This window comes from Tamandua tetradactyla, chromosome 2 (genome assembly GCF_023851605.1).
Source record: "Tamandua tetradactyla isolate mTamTet1 chromosome 2, mTamTet1.pri, whole genome shotgun sequence".
Lineage (NCBI taxonomy): Eukaryota > Metazoa > Chordata > Mammalia > Pilosa > Myrmecophagidae > Tamandua > Tamandua tetradactyla.
Window position 1 is genome coordinate 43,879,488 of NC_135328.1, and position 22,397 is coordinate 43,901,884.

The window sequence follows — 22,397 nt, forward strand, 5'->3', positions numbered from 1 at the left end:
AGGTATCTACTCAAAGGACTTAAGGGCAAAGACACAAACGGACATTTGCACACCAATGTTTATAGCAGCATTATTTACAATTGCAAAGAGATGGAAACAGCCAAAATCTCCATCAACAGAAGAGTGGCTAAACAAACTGTGGTATATACATACGATGGAATATTATGCAGCTTTAAGACAAGATAAACTTATGAACCATGTAATAACATGGATGGACCTAGAGAATATTATGCTGAGTGAATCCAGCCAAAAACTAAAGGACAAATACTGTATGGTCCCACTGATGTGAACGGACATTCGAGAATAAACTTGAAATATGTCATTGGTAACAGAGTTCAGCAGGAGTTAGAAACAGGGTAAGACAATGGGTAATTGAAGCTGAAGGGATACAGACTGTGCAACAGGACTAGATACAAAAACTCAAAAATGGACAGCACAATAATACCTAATTGTAAAGTAATCATGTTAAAACACTGAATGAAGCTGCATCTGAGCTATAGGTTTTTGTTTTGTTTTGTGTTGTTTTGTTTTGATTTTACTATTATTACTTTTATTTTTTTCTCTATATTAACATTCTATATCTTTTTCGGTTATGTTGCTAGTTCTTCTAAACCAATGCAAATGTACTAAGAAATGATGATCATGCATCTATGTGATGATGTTAAGAATTAATGATTGCATGTGTAGAATGGTATGATCTCTAAATGTTGGATTAATTTCTTTTTTTCCGTTAATTAAAAAAAAAAAAAAAAGAGAAGGGATAATTGGAGATGAAGGGATACATACTGTACAACGGGACTGGATATAAAAACTCAGAAATGGACAGCACAATACTACCCAATTGTAACGCAATTATGTTAAAACACTGAATGAAGCTGCATGTGAGGTATAGGTTTTTTGTTTTTGTTTTTTTTGTTTTTTTTCTTTCTATTATTGTTTTAATTCTTATTCTGTTGTCTTTTTATTTCTTTTTCTAAATCGATGCAAATGTACTAAGAAATGATGAATATGCAACTATGTGATGTTATTAAGAATTACTGATTGTACATGTAGATTGGAATGATTTCTAATTGTTTTGTTAATTCTTTTTTTAATTAATAAAAAAAAAAACATAGGCACAATAATCACAAAAAAAAAAAAAAAAGAATCATGGGGTCAATTGGGCAATTAGTCAATGTTTAATGATTGTCTTTAACTGAAATTACAAGTTCTGCCTCATATCCCCTGGGCTTCTCTCCCTTGTTGGTATTCTCTTCAATTCATATATTGAAACTGGCAAATAGGAGTGAAAGTCTGAGCTTATAGTTTTCCTTCTGGTTCCAGGAAAGTAGCCTCTATGTCCCCAACAGAAAACCTCAGGACATATTCACCCACCAAACACGGGGTGATAAATGCAAGCAAGGTCAGTATTGGTGATGGGATGGGTATTTTTTCCTAAACAATGGATGGCTTCATATATGGGTATAGAAAAGGGAGAATCAGAAAGCATATTTTGACATGAGGAGGAGAGAGATAAGAATATATGTGTGTATAAGGAGAAATTAAGAGAGAGAAAGAGAGAAGGAAGAGAGAGAATAGGGAGGAGGAGGAGGTGGAAAGAAGGAAGGAATTTGGAGAGCTATTCCATATCTCATATATGTTTATAATGACAGAAGAATGGAGATACCAAATGTGGTAGTTAGGTTCAGGTGTCAACTTGGCCAGGTGATGATAACCAGTTCTATTGCTGCGGACGTGAATCATCATCATGTGAAATTCATCTATGGCTGATTATATCTGCAATTGGCTAAGGGGTCTGCCTTCCACAGTGAGTGATATTTAATTTAAATATCTGAAGGCTTAAAAGAGAGAGGTCAGAAGAGAGCTCAGCACAGCACAGCCCAAGAAACTCAGCATACCTCATCTCAGCACTTATAGCCCAACCCAGATGTTTGGAGATGCAGAAAGGAATCACCCCAGGGAAGGCTGTTGGAACCCAGAAGCCAGGCAAGAAGCCCAGCAGACATTGCCATGTACCTTCCCATGTAACAGACAACCTCAGGTGAAAGCTAGCTGCCTTTTCTCTGAAGAACTATGAATTCTTTTTCTTTTTTTTTTAATTTTTTATTGTATAGTATAAAATTTATACAAAGCAAAGAAATAAAAAAGCAATACTTGTCAAAGCATTCTTCATCAATTGTAGTGAGAGGGGAATGAACATTTTTGTGCAAAAGTCTGTATGCAAGAAAAGGTGCTAGTGGCTTTCCTTATGTCATTTCATTTCATTTTTACAGTAGCCATATGGGGTATAATTACTTATTATTTAAAGATCCTTGTCTTTCTGAGATTTACAGAGGATGAAAAACCTGCTAGAGGTCACAAATGCCCAAAGCAGGCTATGATTATGAGCCATATTGAAACCTGTGGGATTTTCCCCCACAGACACACACTGCATCCAAAGAGGGAGTTGCACTAGAAAAAGGAGGAAGTTTGAACTTAACACTTTAACACTGTTTATGTTTTTAACATATGTTAAGCAAGGTACCTTTTGGGTATTGGAATAAGGTCTTTGTAGTTAATTAAAGGACTGGAGAATTTGAAAACCAACATTGACTTTTTGCTAAATTTTTGCTCCTAGCTAGAAGCCCTTTTGATGAGTGACAGCTCTCACTCTAACATTCTGCCTTTTCTTATCCAAGAGATTGATTTGGAGATTTTATAGTACAGGTGGTGGTTTAGAGCCTCCTTTGTGATTAATGATAAATGCTTCTAATGAGATAACCCCATTTCTGTACTTATTAGTAGGAATTAGCTCTGTTAAGCAATTGCTTTGTTTTGTTTCATGCAAAGTGGAAAGTTGGGGAAGGATATGTGGAGTTTGTTGCATAGTGGCGCCCAGCAACCAGAGTATATGGATATACCTGAAATTCTTCCAATATTGTTGTATTAGTTTCCTATGGCTGCTATAACAAATTACTAGAAACTTACTAGCTTGACTTAAAACATACAAGTTTTAGTTTTGAAAGTCAGAAGTCCAAAATGGGTCTCAATGGGCTAAAGCCAAGTGGTTGACTTTTTCTGAAGACTCTGTGGACAAATCCATTAAATAGCCTTTCTCAGCTTTCAAAGCCACCTGTCTTCCTTAGCTGATGGCCTCTTCCTCCACCTTCAAAGCCAACAGTGCACATCTTCAAATCTCTCTCTTCTGCCTTCTTCTTTCACTTAAAGTGACCCTTGAGATTATACATAGGTAATCCAGAATGACCTCCTTGTTTTGGAAGCAACTGATTAGCAATCTTCATTCTATCTACAACCTTAATCCCGTTTTGCTATGTACCATAACATAGTCACAGGTTCTGGGGCATGGACATTTTTAGGAGTCATTATTCTTCAGCTGAATAGCAAGTGTTACATGTAAGATGAAAGGGACACGCAAGAAGATGATGGAAACTTGAGATACAAACAAAATCTCACTTATTTGGGTATCTTGTGCAATATTCTTCACTATTTTTTTATGACAGGAGTACTGTAATCTTGCCTAAGGAGGGAAGGGGGGCTGAATTGGGAATGAATTAGAAAATGTACATTTGAACATAATTTAAGATGGTAGTGAGTGGTCATTTAACTCAGTCTGGGTTAACAGTAGACAATAAAATATAAATAAATTTGCCTAAAATGCTTTTTGAGAGCCATACAGGTCTTTGTTTTGTCAATATAACATGGGATCCCAGGAAATCCACAATAGCCAAGTGAGGGCAGTCTAAATTACATAAAATGGAAATGCATCTTTCCAGGGAAGCTGGAATGGATAAGGAAGCAAGAGCGAGAGTGATGTTGGTGAGTTGGGGAGGGAGAAGTGTTTGAAAATGTAGGAAAGACACAGATTTTCATGCCTTTAAGGAGTACTAGGTTTGTTACACTTCATCTTAAGATCAGAGGAAATCCACTTCGAGTTTTTAAGCAGCAGAAGGCATGTTGAAATTTAGATTTTAAAACATATCTTTTGGACCTCAGAAGGGATTGATACAATACAAAGTTTCTCAGGGACCCTCTATTGAATTGAAACAAATAAAAATGAGCATATATTAATGACTGCTCTGTGAAGAATAAAGTACAGTCCCTTGTGCCCTTTTACTTGAAAACAACGTCTCACATCTAAAATTCAACAATATGTGTTGAAGACAAATCTTCCAGGGATAGAGATCCGCACTTGATGGTTTGGCATATTAACTACAGGGAATTAATTTACCTGAGACAACATATTCCATGATCTGGTCGTCAGCATTGCAGGCACAAAAATCCTTTTTTTTGTCAGTGGACCAAGAAATCCTGACTTGCTAACATTTGCTTCAATGTCAATTTACTAATTCCTTATGTACTAACAGATAAAAAACTATCATAAGCAGGTTAAATTTCTCACATTCTGAAGTAAAAACATATCTATTTTATATGACTGATAAAAATGATCACTTCAGAGTCCCTAATGTTTTTAACTATTCTTCATCCCCAGCTGAGACAAGGTCAGCATGAGGACGGAGAACCAGAGCAGCGTGTCTGAATTCCAACTCCTGGGGCTCCCCATCCAGCCAGAGCAGCAGGGCGGGTTCTTCTGCCTCTTCCTGGGCATGTACCTGACCACAGTGCTGGGGAACCTGCTCGTCATCCTGCTCATCATGGTGGACTCTCGCCTCCACACCCCCATGTACTTCTTTCTCAGCCACTTGGCCCTCACTGATGTTTCCTTCTCATCTGTCACTCTTCCAACCATGTTGATGGACATGCAGACTAATCACCGATCGACCCCCTATGTGGGGTGCATTGCACAGATGTATTTTTTCTTGTTTTTTGCTGACTTGGACAGCTTCCTTATTGCATCAATGGCATATGACCGCTACATTGCCATATGTCACCCCCTCCACTACAGCACCATCATGAGTGGGGGGCTGTGTACCTTACTAATAGCTGTGTCCTGGTTTCTTTCCTGTGCCAGCTCACTCTCCCACACGCTCCTTCTAACCCAGCTGTCCTTCTGTGCAGACAACATCATCCCCCACTTCTTCTGTGACCTTGCTGCCCTGCTCAAGCTGTCCTGCTCAGACATCTTCCTCAACGAGTTGGTCATGTTCACAGTAGGAGTAGTGGTCATCACGCTCCCATTTATATGCATCCTGGTCTCTTATGGCTACATTGGGGCCACCATCTTGAGAGTCCCTTCAACCAAGGGGTTCTCTAAAGCTTTGTCCACATGTGGCTCCCACCTCTCTGTGGTGTCTCTATACTATGGGGCAATATTTGGGCAGTACCTTTTCCCAAAATTAAGCAATTCAATTGACAAGGACGTCATTGTGGCTCTCATGTACACAGTGGTCACACCCATGTTGAACCCCTTTATCTATAGCCTTAGGAACAGGGATATAAAAGAAACCCTCAGGAAACTCTTCAAAAGAACAATATTTTTCTCACAGTAACATTTGACTTTTTAAAAAATTAAAACCTCATATTGGTTAATATCATGTATTTGATTTGCCATTTGAAGGTGTATCAACACTATATCTCCAAACCCTAAGAAAAATGATGGCATGTTGTATGTCATTGATAAATATTTGTTGACCAGAATTTAATTCTTTTATTAATAATGTTACCCTTTATAAACAACTTTTTTCATTCTTTCTTTTAGAATCCTTTCTTCTTTTTAATCACTGAATTTCAGTTTTTACAAAAACTCTTAGAACAATTTAGGTAACTAAGGTTTGGGAGTAGGAACAGTTCTCACACTTGAAGAACTCTATTACATGTCCATTTTTCTGCAAATAGTTCTTTCTATTGACTAAATTAACAAATACTGCCACAGAAACAAAGTGCTTTTTGTTGTTGTTTAAGCCATAGATCAATGCATTTATATTTACAAAAAGTCATAAATAACCATGCATTTCTTCTTATTGGGAGAAGACTAGATATTTAAACATTAAGGCAGTGATGATTCTAAATCATAATGAAATTCTAAGTGAAGGCTTTGTTTTGAAACCCATATTCATAGGCAATTGTGGTCAAAGCAAACTCTTTGTTCTATTAAGTTGAGTCCATCTGCCCAGGATATTTATTATTTACCCACCACTAACATGTCCTCTGTGTCTTATGTATGAAACATGAATTAATAGCAATGCCATCATTTTTACTTTAAGGGATTGTTAGTCCCTGACATGGTCAGGTTCATGTGTCAACTTGGCCAAGTGGTAGTACCTGTTTGTCTGGTTGGGCAAGTGCTGGCCTGTCTGTTGTGATGAGGACATTTCATAGAATTAAATCATGATCATATCAGCTGCATCCAAAGTTGATTCCATTTGTAATTAGCCAAGGAGAGTGTCTTCTGCAATGAGTGGTGCTTAATCTAATCACTTAAGTCTTTTAAGGAGGATTTAGAAGAGACAGGCTCTCTTCCTGCTTCGGCTGGCGAGCATCTCCTGTGGAGTTCCTCCAGACCCTCCATCGCAATAGTTGGCTTCACAGCCTGCCCTGTGGATTTTGGACTCTGCATTCCCACAGTTACATGAGGCACTTTTATAAATTTTATATTTGTGAGTGTTTCCTGTTGATTCTGCTTCTCTAGAGAACCCTAACTAATACAGTCCCTTTGCAAGGTTTTCTTTTGAGGATTTAGCCTTCAGTAGCACAAGCATGTGTAAAAGAAGGGACCAAAGCATTTCTTTGTAAACTTAGATCACTTACAAACTGAACCAATTCTTAACTTTTCTGAAAGTTGGCCAACAATTAAGCAGGATCTCCTAAATACAGAAAGCCTACATGACCATGCTCTCATCTCAAAACAAACAAGCAAAAAAATGTTCTCGATGAACGAAACAACAGGTCTTCACCTTCTTTATTTTCTTTGAAGTAGACTATTTGGTATACCTTCCTTAAAAAAAAAAAGAAAAGAAAAATGTAGACTGCTGTATTTTAGGTGGTTCTATTCTGTAATTGCTTACCATCAAGGCACAAATAATACCCTTGCTAGACTGATGTCTTTCAGAAATCATTCAAGGAAAAGAGATGAGTGGTGGATGAAGAAAGGTAGATTACTTTAAAATAACTGTAGATTGCATTTGTGCCTGGTAAGCTTATTAAAAGTGTCGCACATTGAAATTTAAGGAAAAGTGTCCTTTTCTCCCTTCCCACCCCCTTTGTAGAAAGCATATAGTGTGAAAAAGCTCAGCTCCAGCCTATGGGGGTGCACTTTGAGAAGCAGCTCTGGGGCAGCACTCTAAACTACTTTTCCTACTGTGGGCAGCAGGGTTTGAGTAGGGCACAGCCCAGTGCTTCCACACTGTGGAGGACTCACTGCTATTTCAATTGGGAGGATCACTATATACATACAAACCCTAGCAATTATTCCTTTACACAATATTTTACAGCCATGAGCCTTTTGTGACTAAACTATGGCACACTTAGTACTGGTATCAATAATAGCTCATGTAGAGAAACTGACTACATGAAAACCATTTCAATAGTTAGACACAACTATACTTGCCCTTTGTGTCTTCAAGTTAGAAGAGTAAGATGGGAAAACAGATGAAATTATAGGAAGCATAAGTCTCAAACTGTATAAGCATTGTGGTTTAAATCTACTTTACAGGTTACTATCAGAAAATAGGAATTTCTAACAAGCACTGTTTAAAAATATGTTGTAGGGAAGTGGGCCATGGTGGCTCAGCAGGCAGAGTTCTTGCTTGCCATGCCAGAGATCTGGGTTTAATTCCCAAGTTTTTTCGTGGGTATCTGCCCATGACAGAAAAAAAAACCCAACAAAAAATATATTGTAGGAGCAATTTAAGTTAAGTATGTTTTATTCCACATAAAATATTTAAAGATTTGTAAAGTGTTACCCTGGCATCTGCTAAGCTTCAGCTAAGTGGCTAATTTTTTTTGTTTTGTTTTGTTTTTTAATGGGCAGGCTCCAGGAATCGAACCCAGATCTCCAGCATAGCAGGCGAGAATTCTGCCATTGAGCCACTGGTGCACCACTCTAACATTGTTTTTAAAGGTGTGAAACACATTTAATTTTTAGATGGAAAGACCAGCTTTGAAGAGGAAATAGTAGGTAATGCAACAGCAATCATTTTTAGATCAACACCATACACTTCCTAATACACTCACATTTATACATAAATTTCATATTTACAAGTACAAAAGGCAAAGAACTACAAAGAATCTTAACACTTACATTCAAGTTAATACTGTTGTACCCATTCCCCATTTTCTAAATGTAGAAGAAAACTGAAAATGCCATCCTGCATGTGAACTTCACTTTTAAAAGCTGGAGACTGTATGCAGTTCTGCATATGTCTGGGTTTCCACAATAGTGAACTGAGACTCCATCACGTCCTAGGCCAAATCAGCCAGAAGGAAATCATCCATGGCTGTCTGTTTCATGCTGGTGAAAAGTGTCCCCATGCTTTCAAAACCAGAATTCATGGTCTGTGTTTCTGCACTGGTCAACTGAACTTCGCTTTCTACAGCAGGCAGATTTTTAGTGGAAATCTCTTCTGTTTGGGTTTCTGTATCAGATGAATCAGTCCTCATGGAAAGGCTGGAGTGTTTCAGAATACTGCCCAGAGGCAGATGAGGGCTACTTTATAAAAGGAAGTTTAAGTCTGTCTGTGTCTGTGTATCACACATTTCCATGGCCCAAGAAGTTAGCGTTTCCCTTATAACTGTAAGAATGAGCAGAGGTGTCTGCAAGGAAAAAGTCCCTTTGGGTCTCTATGTCCAGGGATTCCAAGACTGGTTCACTGTTCATATTGCTGAGTTCACTCTCTTCCATTTGAGTTTGGATATTTGAGGCTGAAAAGAACTCTTCCATATCAAAATATATCAAGAAATATATATCAAAATCTATCCCTGGATTTCGGGTTGGGCCAGATGGCAGCTGGGTGTCGGGTCCAGTGTTGGCGTCAAACAATAGACTGCCGTTATCCAATGTCTGACCTGGCAGGTTACTTGACAAGATGTTTTCTTTTTTTCTTTCTTTCTTTTTTTTCCTTAAATGTTTTTTATTGTGATATATAACATGTAAATAAAAAGCAATAAATTTCCAAGCATGTTTTAACAAGTAGTTACAGAATGGATCATAAAGTTTGGTATGGATTACAGTGCCACAATTTTTTTCTTCTAGCTGCTCTAAGACACTGGAGACCAAAGGAAATATCAATATAATGACTCAGCAGTCATACTCATTTGTTAAATCCTATCTCCTCTGTTGCACTCATCTTTTTTTTCTTTTTTGTAAAAAATAACGTATATACAAAAAAGCAATAAAATTCAAAGTACATCACAACAGTTAGTTGGACAGATTTCAGATTTTGGTATGGGTTACAATTCCACAATTTTAGGGTTTTACTTCTAGCTTCTCTAAAGTACTAGAGCCTAAAAGAAATATCAATATAATGATTCAGCACTCATATTCATTTGTTAAACCCTACCTTCTCTGTTTAAATCCACCATCAACTTTAATCTTTCTCCCACTCCTTAAGAGTATTTGAGCTGTGTCCATTCTAACTTTTTCATGTTAGAAGGGGCTGATGATAATATGAGATAAGGAGATGGAATTAGTCGATATTCTGGAAAGGCTGACCCATCTGCATTTCAGGACCCATCTGGAGGTTATAGGTTTCTTAAAAGTAACTCTAGTGCATGGAACCTTTGTAGAATCTTAGCTAATGTCCTAGGTGTTTTTTTAGGCTTGGCAGGAATGGTTTTGGATGGAGTTTGGCAAATTATGATAGGCAGCAATGCCTAACTGAAGTTTGCATTAGAGTGACCTCCCAAGTAGCCTCTTGACTCTATTTGATTTCTCTCAGCCACTGATACCGTGTTTGTTATGCTTCTTTTTCCCCTTTTATTCAGGATGGCATTGTTGTGCCCACAATGCCAGGGTCAGGCTCATCCCTAGCAGTCATCTCCCATGCCACCAGGGAGACTTTCACCCTTGGATGTCATGTCACACCTGGTGGGGAGGACAATGATTTCACTTGCAGAATTGGGCTTAGAGAGAAAGAGAGGCCACATCTGAGCAAATGAAGTCCTCCAGAGGTGACTCTTAGGCATACCTATAAGTATGCCAAGCTTCTCCGCTACCTACATAAGCTTCACAAGAGTAAGCCTCAAGATCAAGGGCTTGCCTATTGATTTATCTTGTTTCCCCAATGTTTGACACAGTTTCTAGGGATTCCCCTGTGGTAAAGTTTAATAGTTCCATATTTTTTCTCCCATCCCTCAAGGGACTTTGCCAATATTTTTTGATTAATCTGCTTAATATATTCTAGGATGTATCCACACAATACATTAAGCTATACATGACCAAAGGCTCTCGTTCCTAGCTCAATATCTTGACTTGAAGTCTTAAGGTCATTCTAAGACCACAAACCATGAGTCATAGTCTCTGCTACTGAGCTGTTGCTTATAATATTGTCTTTAGAAACCCTGTATGATGAATGGACATTCTCAAAAATGTCCCCACACCTTGCCACTTGGTCCATGTATTCCAGGTCTTCTGTGGAACTCTGCACTCCACTGGTTTGAGTTTCTCTGGAGATACCACCTGACTGGAAACAAGCATCTAAAAAAGCATCAGTCTGAGTGGCTATAGATGAAGTTACTTTAGAACTGGGTAACAATGTTTGAATACAAACACAAATGGGAAGGGAAAGTTGAGAACCAAACCTCAAATCTGTTTGACAACAAGATGATACAGAGGTATCTGGCTAAGCCCACTGTGCTGAAGCCATGAGGTGTGGTGAGGCATAAGACAGATCTGACTGCACATTGATGGAAGAAATGCTCTTCAGACATGTGTTCCCTAGTTGTGGTGAAGTAGTAGGTGGACTTTTACCCAAGGTCACTTGAACACCTATACTAATTGGCTCAACAGCAGTGGGATTCACAAGTTTTGAGAGAGGCTGGCTCTCCCTGAGAGCAAGCCTCTGACTTTAGGCCAAGGATTAGGATTCCTATGGACAAGGGAAGTAAGTGAATGGTGCCCATGGCAGAGCCCTGAAGATCCACACTTACTACCACAGGCTGGGCTGAGGAGTTGGCTGTCTTAGGCAAAAAGACAGGAATAGGAGAAAACTGCATAACAGGCTGTTTAACCAAAGCCACTTTGGGCTTTGGTAAAAATTAACTGCTAAGGATATCTTGGAGGGGTTTTAAGAGTCTGTTTTCTGGCATTAGGACTGCAAGGGTCTTCAAAGGAAGCTACTAGCTTTATTTCTGAAGTTTCTAGTTCTTGTGTGTCTGGTCTAGAGGTTAATTTATTGAGCTACCAAACAATGGTTTTTTTTTTGATAACTCTTGGTTGTTCATGGAGTTCTCCATTTCCTTCTTCTTACCAGGTGGATTGAGATGCTCAGCAGGGATCTAATGGCCAGTTTGGTAGATGTGTGAGTGCAAGGCATTTCTGCTGGTGTGAGGACAGCTACATGTGCACTGGGAAGTCTTACCACAATCCTCAGCAAGTCCTTTCAGGTGCTAATCAGTACCATAAGAATTGCTGCACTTATTAAGTTTATGCTTCTTTTCAGTATGCATTTTCATAAAATGCTGTTTCACAAGACAGAATTGAGAAAATGTTCTTTCAGGGCCTCTAGGGCATCCTTTAATTGGACAACGGTAGAATTTCGTACAGTTTTCAAATCTTCTTTATAGTTGGATATACTATGCCGTCCTGCAGGTGGTGGCTGTTGATCAGGTGCATACTGAGTGGGGGCTGTTGGGTGGGATCTTGCTGCCGCCGTGCTTGGTGCACACAGTGTTGGTGCACACAGTGTTTGTGCACAGGGTGTTGGTGCATAGGCCAGGACAGCTTGCTCATCAACGGCTGAATCAGCTCCTTGGCAGGCAGCAGCGGAGCACAGAAGCCCAGAGCTGTGGGCTCTAGAAGTCTCATTGCTTTCCTACTAATGTCACTCCAGATTCAGCACTGACTTCTCTCATGGACATCCTGCCTTCAGGATTAAGAGTGAAAAGCAAAACTTCTGAAAGTTTAGGGTGCAAAAAATTCCAGGAGAGCTTTCTAAAACAGATTACCAAGAATGATCACCACAGATACAGATTCACTACTTCTAGGGTGGGGTTCAGGAATTTGCATTTTTAATAAGATTCCAGGTGTTGCTGTGAATGACAATCTAAAGAGCACATTTATAACAAGCCAAATCTTAGAAGTTGGGGAATGCGCATTTATAACACCCTACTCGACTTCTGATAATAGATGGGGTGTAACAAGAAACAGCTTAAAGTATTATAATAATGGAGAAGTCAGGTTCATGTTGATATTTTAAAATTAATTCTACCTGCAGTTCCTGTTTTCAGCCTCTAGTGCAAGGGATACTTCCCCAAGCTATCGAATTTCCTTTTCTTTTTCATATATGGCACAGACATAGCAGATATTATGTGGCATGCTTTGTATTATCTCATCATTGAACCACATGTTCAATGAAAATAAAACCAAAAAAATCACACCCGATGCTCATCGATGTTCTGTTTCTATTTCCATCAAGCCTTGTGCAGGTATTGCCTTACACATTTACTTTGGTTTCAGTGTGGTTTGAAATTTGGATAAAGTAACTTAAAATTCTATGACTTTCTTCAAATGGGTAGGTCATATTCACGTGTTCTATAATTCCTCTAAAAATACTTTCATATTTTTGAATTAACAATGTATGCAAACCATGATGCCCTCAGAACTACCTGCTTCACAATCCCCTTACCCCTGACCCCATGAATAAGAATTCTGCAGGTAGGGCTGAGATTTGCATTTTAATCAAACTCCCCAGGAGACTCCGTGGAATATGAATGTTTAGGGATCACTGCCCTAGAGGATCTGTCCTCAAGGGAGTAAGGGGAAAACTGAGCAATTAATACATGTGTATTGTATGTCTCTAACCAAGAGTTTGTTACTCTGTTCCCTTGAGTCCTCTCTCTGATGGGTAGAGTGGAGTCTTCACATCTCCATTTCTGGAGCAGGTGAAAAGACAAGGATAAATTGCAGGCTCGTAGTTTTTTCTCTGATGTCAATGGGAGATTTAGGACCACAGAAGTTGCCGGCTAGATCTGGTCCCTGTATGTCCTAGCAAGAAGCTGAGAAACCATTTCATACTCCATGGAGCTGGATAACTTGAGCTTAAAGTTCAGAGCACAGTTGAATACCCTTTATTAGTACCTCATACTTTTTCTGGCTCTTACTGATGTTGTTTCTCGTTCTTGTTTCTTTAGGGAGACTCTTGTGCCTCTAACCCCTAGCCTTGGCAGATGAGAAATAAAATTAGCTGGCTATGTAAATCAGAGAGCACATCCCCAAAGCCGGAGTGAGAGCCCTGTCTCTTCATTCATGGTCTAGATGTCAGAATGTGTGCTTGCTTAGTGAGTGCAGTGATAGCATTATTGTATACTTCTCTTCCCAAGTCACATTGCCTTTAGAGAGCACTACTGTTTTTACCTAAAAGTATGTGTGAAGGGCACTTCTACTTAGAGAGTTTTGTTTAGTTTCTACCTTTATGTTGCATCTCTATTGTAGAGTTTTGTTAGCTTCTGTTTGATGATTTTCTGCCTATAATCCCTGGTATAGTCCCATACCTTCATCAAAGGCATCAGATCTTGGATTCAGGAAAGATCTACTATCCCAGCCACTTTTGTCTGGGTTCCATCAAAGGTAAGTCATGGAACTACCTCCCCAGAGATCTTTTTATGCTATATTTAATTGAAGCAATATCACCTTATAGGTACAGGACAGTTGCTATGAATCATATATTTTACATACATTACCTTATTGAATTCTTACCATGATTCAGGGACTATTATCTCTAGTTTAGAGAAGAAAAACTGAAGCTCTTAAAGGTACAATACCTTTCCCAAAGCCATATAGCTGGTAAATGGTAGAGAGAGGATTTGAATCCATTCTATCTAACTCCAAAGCATACGTTTTGCCTTCTACACATGGTTTCACTGTCAAATAAATATCAGTTATTAGCAAGCATCGGCTGAGGTATTATTGCTCATAGCTGGGTGTAGAGTGGGAGTCTGCATTTGGCCTGGAGCTTTTGCAGAAAAAAGAAATATGACTGAATTGGATCCAGGGGATTTATTAAATTCTAAATCCCATTGATCAGATATGTTTACAAGTTCAGGAATTCTCCTATTTATAAAACACAAAGGGCACGGGGGAGAAGAATATAGAGAAAGATAGAGAGAAGATAGGATAGTAGGATATCTGATCAGTCATTCTCTATCTGACAGGGTATGTTTGGACTCTCCCAGTATTCTCAACTCTACCATTTTCTGTCTTTGACCTTTCCCTCAATCAAGTCATAATCCCCTGATGAAAAAAATGGCTTTGTGACACCAGAACTCTGATCAATATCTGCTTGTTGAGAGAAGTGAGTAATCAGGAGTGAGAAATAAGGGATTCACATGGAAAGGAGAACAGGAAACTAACATTAATTTGTAGTAATCATTTGCAATAGCACTTTACATATGTTTTTTATTAGAATTCATAATAGTTTCATGACTTCACTTCATAGTCTTATCTGCTATTTAGAGAGAAACTGAGGCCAACTGAGTCACTTGACAGAACTCACGAATATGAAGTGATGTCAGAAATTGAATCTGTTTTTTGTAGCAATGCCTATCTTTTCCACATACTTAATGAGAAATCCCAAAATACCACACTGCCCTCAGATATGAGGCTCTATCCTAAACCACAGCCCCAAGGAGCCCATCGGTGCTTGGGTGAGTGGAGACAGATTGTGAACTTTCACGTCTTTATTGGCCTTTTCAAAATTCTGTTAAAACAAAAAAATGGCAGGGAAATGGGGGACATATAAGTGGACCCTCTCTTTTGGCTTTTCTTGATAAGGGCTCTTTCTGTTTATAGATTGTGGATTCTTACAGTGTCATGATAGCTTATGGAGTCAGGAAAAGTTTGAAGATTGTTATAACATGGAAAAGAGCCTGATACCCATAATTAGTAATAATAAATATGTACCTGCTAGTAATATTTCCAATTTTTATAGCAATAAATTGCAAGACTCAGCTCAGTTGGAAAAACTGAGTTCAACCAACAGAAATGTTTCTTTTCTCCTAGACCTTTTATACACAATATTTATTTTGATCCAATTTCCTTGGGGCATATGTTATTGAAATTTCTTCCCTATATGTTCTTACTCATTGGTGAATTTTGATGTCAGATTTCCAAAGCCCAATATGTTAGAATTTGAAGGCTCAAGAATAGCAGATGATTGTTTAAAAAAGAATAGAATTGGGGGAGATTTTAAGCTAATACCCTCGGCTAAGATGGTATGAGGCTAAATGTAACTGTACAATGTCCCTTGGTCTGGGATGCCTCTCTCCTGAACGGTGAAAAATGGAACCAGAGCTAGCTTCTCTTTGATGTTAATGTTTCTTCTCTGTTGATGCATGTTTTCATTTTATATGATAATACCATCTACTTTAAAGTACCGTTGTAGGAACATAGCAATGCAGACAGACATTGGCATATTCACCAGTAGAAAGGATCTCATTATTATGTGCCTTCTGTAACTCACTATTTCATAGTTTGTTTTTTTTTTTCCAATGTCTCTAGCAGAGGCGAGACCATCATGAAGTTGGAGAACCAGAGCCGTGTGTCTGAATTCCTCCTCCTGGGGCTCCCCATCCGGCCACAGCAGCAGGGCTGGTTCTTCTGCCTCTTCCTGGGCATGTACCTGACCACGGTGCTGGGGAACCTGCTCATCATCCTGCTCATCAGGCTGGACTCTCGCCTCCACACCCCCATGTACTTCTTTCTCAGCCACTTGGCCCTCACGGATGTCTCTTTTTCATCTGTCACTGTTCCAAAGATGTTAATGAACATGCAGACTCAGGAGCAATCCATCTCCTATGCAGGGTGCATAGCACAGATGTATTTTTTCATATTTTTTACTGATCTAGACAACTTTCTTCTTACCTCGATGGCCTATGACCGCTATGTGGCCATATGCCACCCCCTCCACTATACCACCATCATGAGGGAGGGACGGTGTGCTTTACTGGTAGCTGTGTCCTGGATCCTTTCCTGGGCCAGTGCTCTGTCCCACACCCTCCTCCTGGCCCAGCTGTCCTTCTGTGCTGACAACATCATCCCGCACTTCTTTTGCGACCTTGCTGTCCTACTCAAGCTGTCCTGCTCAGACATTTCCCTCAATGAGCTGGTCATTTTCACAGTGGGAGTAGCTGTTATTACTCTGCCATTAATATGCATACTTGTTTCTTATGGCTGCATTGCAGCCAACATCCTGAAGGTCCCCTCTGCCAAGGGCATCTGCAAAGCCTTGTCCACATGCAGCTCTCACCTCTCTGTGGTATCTCTGTATTATGGAACAATTATTGGGCTGTATTTTTTCCCCTCATCCAGGACCTCCAATGACAAGGATATAGTTGCTTCTATGATGTACACAGTGGTCACCCCCTTGCTGAATCCCTTCATTTACAGCCTAAGAAACAGGGACATAAAAGGGGCCCTGGAGAGACTCTTCAGCAGGGCAGCAGTCTCATCTCAATGATATTTGCTCTCCTTTTTAACAGACACATATATTCACATATCCCCTGATGCTAGACCCCCTGATCTCAAGCTCAATGTGGAATAACTGCTCAGTAAATCTTTGGTCCCTTGAATTGCATTTCGTTATAGTCATTCTCTCCTTTTCTTGCAACTCTTTAGTGTCAAATGTGAATTCTGAACTGACATTATTAGTCATTGCTCTTGCCTACTGCATAATAAATGACAGAGCTAGTAAAACTTATTTCTTTCCTATTCTTTCCTGGGAATTAGTTCCTATGAATTCTCGGAAGACATTGGACAATTGGACTGCTTTGACAGAAAGCCTGCAACATTTTTTTTTTTTTTTGCTGCTATTACTGATGATGTTAGATCAGGCAAAGAAACTGTATAGTGTCCTTTTATGGCTCCAGGAGACTATCTACTGTTATGAGTTAGCTTCTCCACATGAGGACTTAAGGCTTCGACCTGATTTTAGGAAGACTGATTATCCTTCATCATCTGGAACATTCCGTTGTCCTCACTAAATTTGATTCCTTTCTCATTCAAACCCTTCATTGTCCATCACCTTCAAAATAACTTCTACTCAGCTTAGTGACCCCAGAGATGTACTGTGAGTCTGAGGAATAAATCTTCCCCATCCTAGGATAGACCAAGTAGATCTCTTTCTACAGACCTGTCCTTAGTTAAGGATAAACAGGATCACAAATGCTCCTGAAGCTCAGCATCATGTAGCTACAAGAAAAGAGTATTTGGGAAAGGCAGATCTTGATTATAAATTGTGTCTACCAGAGCACTAGCTATGTGGGCTCAGGTAATTTTACTTAACTGCTCTGAACTTCAATTTCTCTGTCTGTGTAGTTGGAAAAAATTATAAAACACCTAACTTATTTTCAATTTGGAATAAATGCAATAATGAACTTGGCTTAGCACTATAACCGACCAAGAATAATGAATATTAGTTTTCCCTACCTTCTGCATCAGAGATGAATTCTGGAGAGAAACTTGCACAAACACTCCTGGATGATGGTGACTATGGAAGAAGAGGCACGCTAGGCAGAATGACATATAAGTTCTATTCCCAATTCTAAGAGAGCCAGATGCCCTAGCACAAAATGACAAATTGTCTCTGGCCTAAGCTAGAACACATTGACTAAGGGGAAATGAGTAAGTGAGTTGGTGCATGAGTGCATAAAGACAGACCAGAAGAGTACCTCACTGTCTACTTGTTTAATAGCCACTCAAAAAGTGGCCCTTGTCCTGTTGCTGATGAAGCTGTCTTTTAGTATATCAGATTTCTTCATGTAATGATTAAGCTTCAGGCATTGAGTCACTATGTCTACACACTCATCCCCCATCAGTTCTGGAACCAAAACCTGGACAGGGCTGGAACCTTTCTTGCTGGTCTAGTGAAAGTGTGCCTTGGTTAGCTGTGGCATACCCATGAACTGCCACCCCTCCTGACCCTTTTGTGCCAATCCCACCTATAGGTCTAATCCCATTGGAGCACCTGCACTCCAGTTTAGTTGTTTGGGGCCTTGAACATCAGCTTAGCCCTTTCATTCCCATTCCTGAGAGGGGTAAATACTATTATTCATGATTTTAGCCATGGGCTGGTGATCCAGATCTGCACGGATTTTTCACATGAAGAAATCAAGCCCTGTTGGGAAGAGTTCCATCATCACCCCATCCTCTGTATTGATTTTCTTTGAATATGGACAGTCCAAATCAAATTGGCATAAACTGTACTGATTTGAATATATACACAGAATCTCTGGAAGCCTTTGTTGGAAGTATGCACTTTATTTGGGGCATTTTGTTAAGCCATGTCAGGGCTAAGTTTCATGATCTTCCTCAATGAAGCATATCCTTGGGTTTAGAATAAAGTTTGCAACATTTTTTGAAAACCATGAATATGCTATATGGCTAAAATATTTGTAATTGTTAGCCATTGCTGACACTTTGATCAACCACTTCATATCCTTCTCAAAAGTTAGCGTTAATTCTTTCAAAGAATCACATTAGACAGACATTTCTGAGTGGAAAGGAATAACAAATTCCCAGAACCAAGAACGCCAGTAATTTCATTTTAGCTTGAGACAAATAAAAACCAAATACACAATTTTAACTCTGACATACATAAGCTTTAAAACTAAATAACAATTATCCTATTTTGGCAAAGATGGAAAGTGGATGAAAGATTAAAGTATCAACTAAAGAATTAGATTCACTTAGCTTTTATTTGCTATTAAAGATAAAAAGTTAGAATTAATAGCAGAAAAATAGTGAGACTTTCTTTACTTATAGATTCTGTCATTTAGCCTGGCCCTGTCCATATGAATATGCATAAAACATGGCCTCCATGCTAAAGACTTTTACAGTCTAGTTATGTAGAGAGAAAGAGAGATGAACTAAAAAATACAGAAGAGTACAAAAAGTGCTTTAAAATAATAATACTAATAACAATTGAACTTATTGTGCGTGCTTGCTGGGAGTTATGCAATGTATTATATTACCTCTTAATTTTCACAGTAATCCTAGGAAAAATAAACTGCTATTATCTATGTTTTACAGTTGAGGAAAGTGAGATCTAGGGACAAGGATAAATGTCAAATAAATTGTAGTAGCACAAAGAAGGGTCCAATCAACTTTGCCTGTATATCAGTAAAAGCTTTATCAGGTGTGCTAGTATGAATCTGTTGTATACCCCAGAAAAGCCAAGATCTTTAGTCATCATTCAATATTGCTGGGTGGGAGCTTTTTTATTGTGTCCCTAGAGATGTGACCCACCCAATTGTGGGTGGTAACTTTAGCTTAGATGGTTTCCATGAAGATGTGTCTCCACCCATTCAAGGGAGGGTTGCTTACTGAAGCCCTTTAAGAGGAAACCATTTTGCAAAAAGCTTGAGAGCCCATGCAACCAGAGACCTATGGAGATGAAGATGGACAATGCCCCCAGAGGAGCTTCATGAAACAAGAAGCCTGGAGAGAAAACTAGCAGACATTACCATGTTCACCATATGCCTTTCCAGTTGAGAGAGAAACCCCAAACTTCATCAGGCTTTTTTGAGTGAAGGTAACCTCTTGTTAGTTCCTTAATTTGGACATTTTCATGGCCTGAGAACTGTAAACTTGCAACTTTATAAATTCTCTTTTAAAAGCCTTTCTGTTCTGGCATATTGATTTCTGGCAGTCTTCAAACTAGAGTACCAGGGAAGTAATTCTGTATCTGGGTATTGGAGGATGCTCAGGATTATGAAACAATGGGAGAAATGGCATTCTGGGCAGAAAGAACAGAGTGAGCCAGAAGATTGAAATAGCATGGTAAGTTCAGGGAAATGTAAAAACTTTGGTGTTGCTAAAATATAAATGGGTATGAGTTGAAGGAGCATCAGGAAATGAGTCTGGACAGGTGCTTAAACTCTTAAACTCCTAAGATGCCCTGCTAAGGAGTTTAAACACTGCATTGACTGGTGGTGGTGATAGTGGTGATGGTGGTGGTGTTAAGGGGTTAAACACATCAAGGTTGTTTGTGCTTTAGAAAGATTACTCAGGTACTCAAGGTGTTAGATGTATTGCCAATGGATTGGAGAATTTAGAGACAGGGAACTCAAATAGAAGGTCATTGCAACATCCAGGTTTCAGATTATGTAGGCCTGAATGAAGACAGTAGCACTATAAATAGAGAAGATAATACTTTTGAAGGTAGACTAGACAGGACTTAGTAATTTAGGGGAAGTAGGTGGTAGAATGAAGGATTGTTTAATATTTGGGGTTCTATGAACTGATATTTAAGAACAAAAATGGAATACTAGTCTCTTTGAGTGATTTTTATTAGGTATAACCATCTTAAGAAAGTGAGGGAGCAAGTTGTTGACCACCTGGTTTTCCAAAGAGTTATAAGCACAAGGGAGGAAAATGCCCCTGATGGACAAGGGGTGTCAGGGTCTTCTCCATCACCCTATCTCTGATCCCAATTAAAAGCTCCTTTTAGTCACATTACACCCCTTAAATGTAAATATTTAGAAACAATTTTGTTTCAGTGTGAATTATTTTTATGCCTTCATCACTTTAGCCCTAAATGACATTGGGCTTTGTGATCTTGAGAGAATAGAAGTTTGAGTTTAGAGACTTGGGATGGGTGAAATAATGTATATCAAGGGAGGGATAAGTTTGGAACTTTAAATGTGACAGTAACTATTTTGACTGACTCAGATATAAGAATTTTGGGCTGTTGAACAGTTATAGGCAACATCGTCTCTTTACATCTTTTGCACTGACTTAACTCCTAACTGCCACAGAATAATACTGGGGGAACCAAAGCAGACACCCAGACAAATTTCCTGATTTCCTTGGGGCCTGTGGCAAAGAACTTAAATCAAGCCCCAAACACAGTTCACACATGTACTGACGTGTGAATGGATTGGGACTCCCTGAAGGTTGCAATGGAAAACTAAAACAGAAGGCCACCAGGAAAAACCACCAAGAGTGACCATGCTGGGGCTGACTGTGCTAGTCTGAGCAGTAGGGCTGGGTTGGTAATCTCACATCTCAACCTCTCTCATGTCCGTGGAAAACCATGTTATCAGGGGCATTAGAACTTTTCCAGGACAGCCTTTCGTGAAAGAACAGATCATAAGAAGTGGAGAGTATTTTCTCTCCAGTTCAGTTTCTAAAAGAAAGCTAGAAGTTGAAGTCTCAGAGGAAACTGTCAGTGGCCCATAGCCTACAGAGCAGTCAGTGTCAATAGCATGGACATCTCCATGCTCCAGCTCTGATTATATGAGAGTTCCTTCCTTATCCCATCCAAGGACTCCCATGGGAATACCTGGAAAAGAGATCTGAAGAGAACTGACTTCCGATTCTAGGTCATCGAACAAGAGTAATACTTAAGTACTAAAATTCGGTTTATGTTGCCATGAAGGAATCACATTTGTATTCACCAACTGCTGAAGCCAGGGGCAGTCTGATTACATGAAAAATTCTTCATTGAAGAGGTATAGGAATTCTGAGGCATGTGATGATACAGGTAGGCTTTAAAAACAAACTGCCATGGGGGAACTCAGGCAGCCAGCAGACACTTGGTCATACCAGAGAGACATAAGAAATCAATATTATATGGTCCACATTTTTTTACAAATAATATTTCTAGTATTTTTGGAGGCAGGAGAAACCCTATGCCAATAAGCATCACTTTTTCATCACTGTAACTAATTTAAGTTGCTGGTGTTTCCCTTTAGATCCATGGATGCCTAAAGGAAACAAGGTTGCAAAGTTCACATCTACCAGCAAGGAAAACATTTCTGAACAGCAGGGGACAGAGAAACACAAGGAGCACTAACATCCTGGTGAAATCTTGAAACCGCGGGAAGTGAGGCAACAAGCTTGGAAAGCTAAACAACTGATTTCAGTCTTCTGACAGGCAACTCCGTACCTATTTTTCATATCCTGGACTGTAATCTCCAGCCTTTATTTCTTTTGTCTTAACCTTCATTTAGTACTCTAAACAAGACAAGTACTCCCAAGTTTTTGAGGATTGACACATTTAATAAGCTAGAATGAAAATGTCATGAGAGCAGGGACATCTTGTAGTTCAGCTCCATATTTCAGAATTTATAACAGCTCCCAGAATGTGGTAGATGATCACTAAATATTTGTGGAATAAATGAACCTAGAGAAAAGCTCTTTTGACTTCTTGAGTGGGGTAGGTATGAAAACTGAAAGTAATAATAATAATGATTATTTATTTAAAAGCAACTATTATTGTTAATATACTGGATGCATTTCATAGTTTATCTCACTTACTCATCCATGTCTCCTTATTAAATAGAGA

General features: G+C 39.1%; 2 protein-coding genes and 1 pseudogene across 2 annotated transcripts; 2 read left to right on the top strand and 1 right to left on the bottom strand.

Moving 5' to 3' along the window:
* The first annotated feature begins 4,505 nt into the window (after positions 1-4,505).
* On the top strand, positions 4,506-5,447 carry LOC143659878 (olfactory receptor 1J2-like). The gene has a single exon (XM_077133238.1). It carries the CDS (start codon positions 4,506-4,508, stop codon positions 5,445-5,447), a length of 942 nt encoding a protein of 313 aa, XP_076989353.1.
* Positions 5,448-8,283: 2,836 nt separating this feature from the next.
* LOC143656085 (ATM interactor pseudogene) lies at positions 8,284-11,751 on the bottom strand (annotated as a pseudogene).
* A 3,875-nt stretch (positions 11,752-15,626) lies between these two features.
* On the top strand, positions 15,627-16,568 carry LOC143659885 (olfactory receptor 1J4-like). The gene has a single exon (XM_077133251.1). It carries the CDS (start codon positions 15,627-15,629, stop codon positions 16,566-16,568), a length of 942 nt encoding a protein of 313 aa, XP_076989366.1.
* Positions 16,569-22,397: the final 5,829 nt, after the last annotated feature.

What these genes read in the sequence shown, in the direction of transcription:
- LOC143659878 (XM_077133238.1), top strand. Translation starts at nt 4,506, where the DNA reads ATGAGGACGGAGAACCAGAGCAGCGTGTCTGAATTCCAACTCCTGGGG.
- LOC143659885 (XM_077133251.1), top strand. Translation starts at nt 15,627, where the DNA reads ATGAAGTTGGAGAACCAGAGCCGTGTGTCTGAATTCCTCCTCCTGGGG.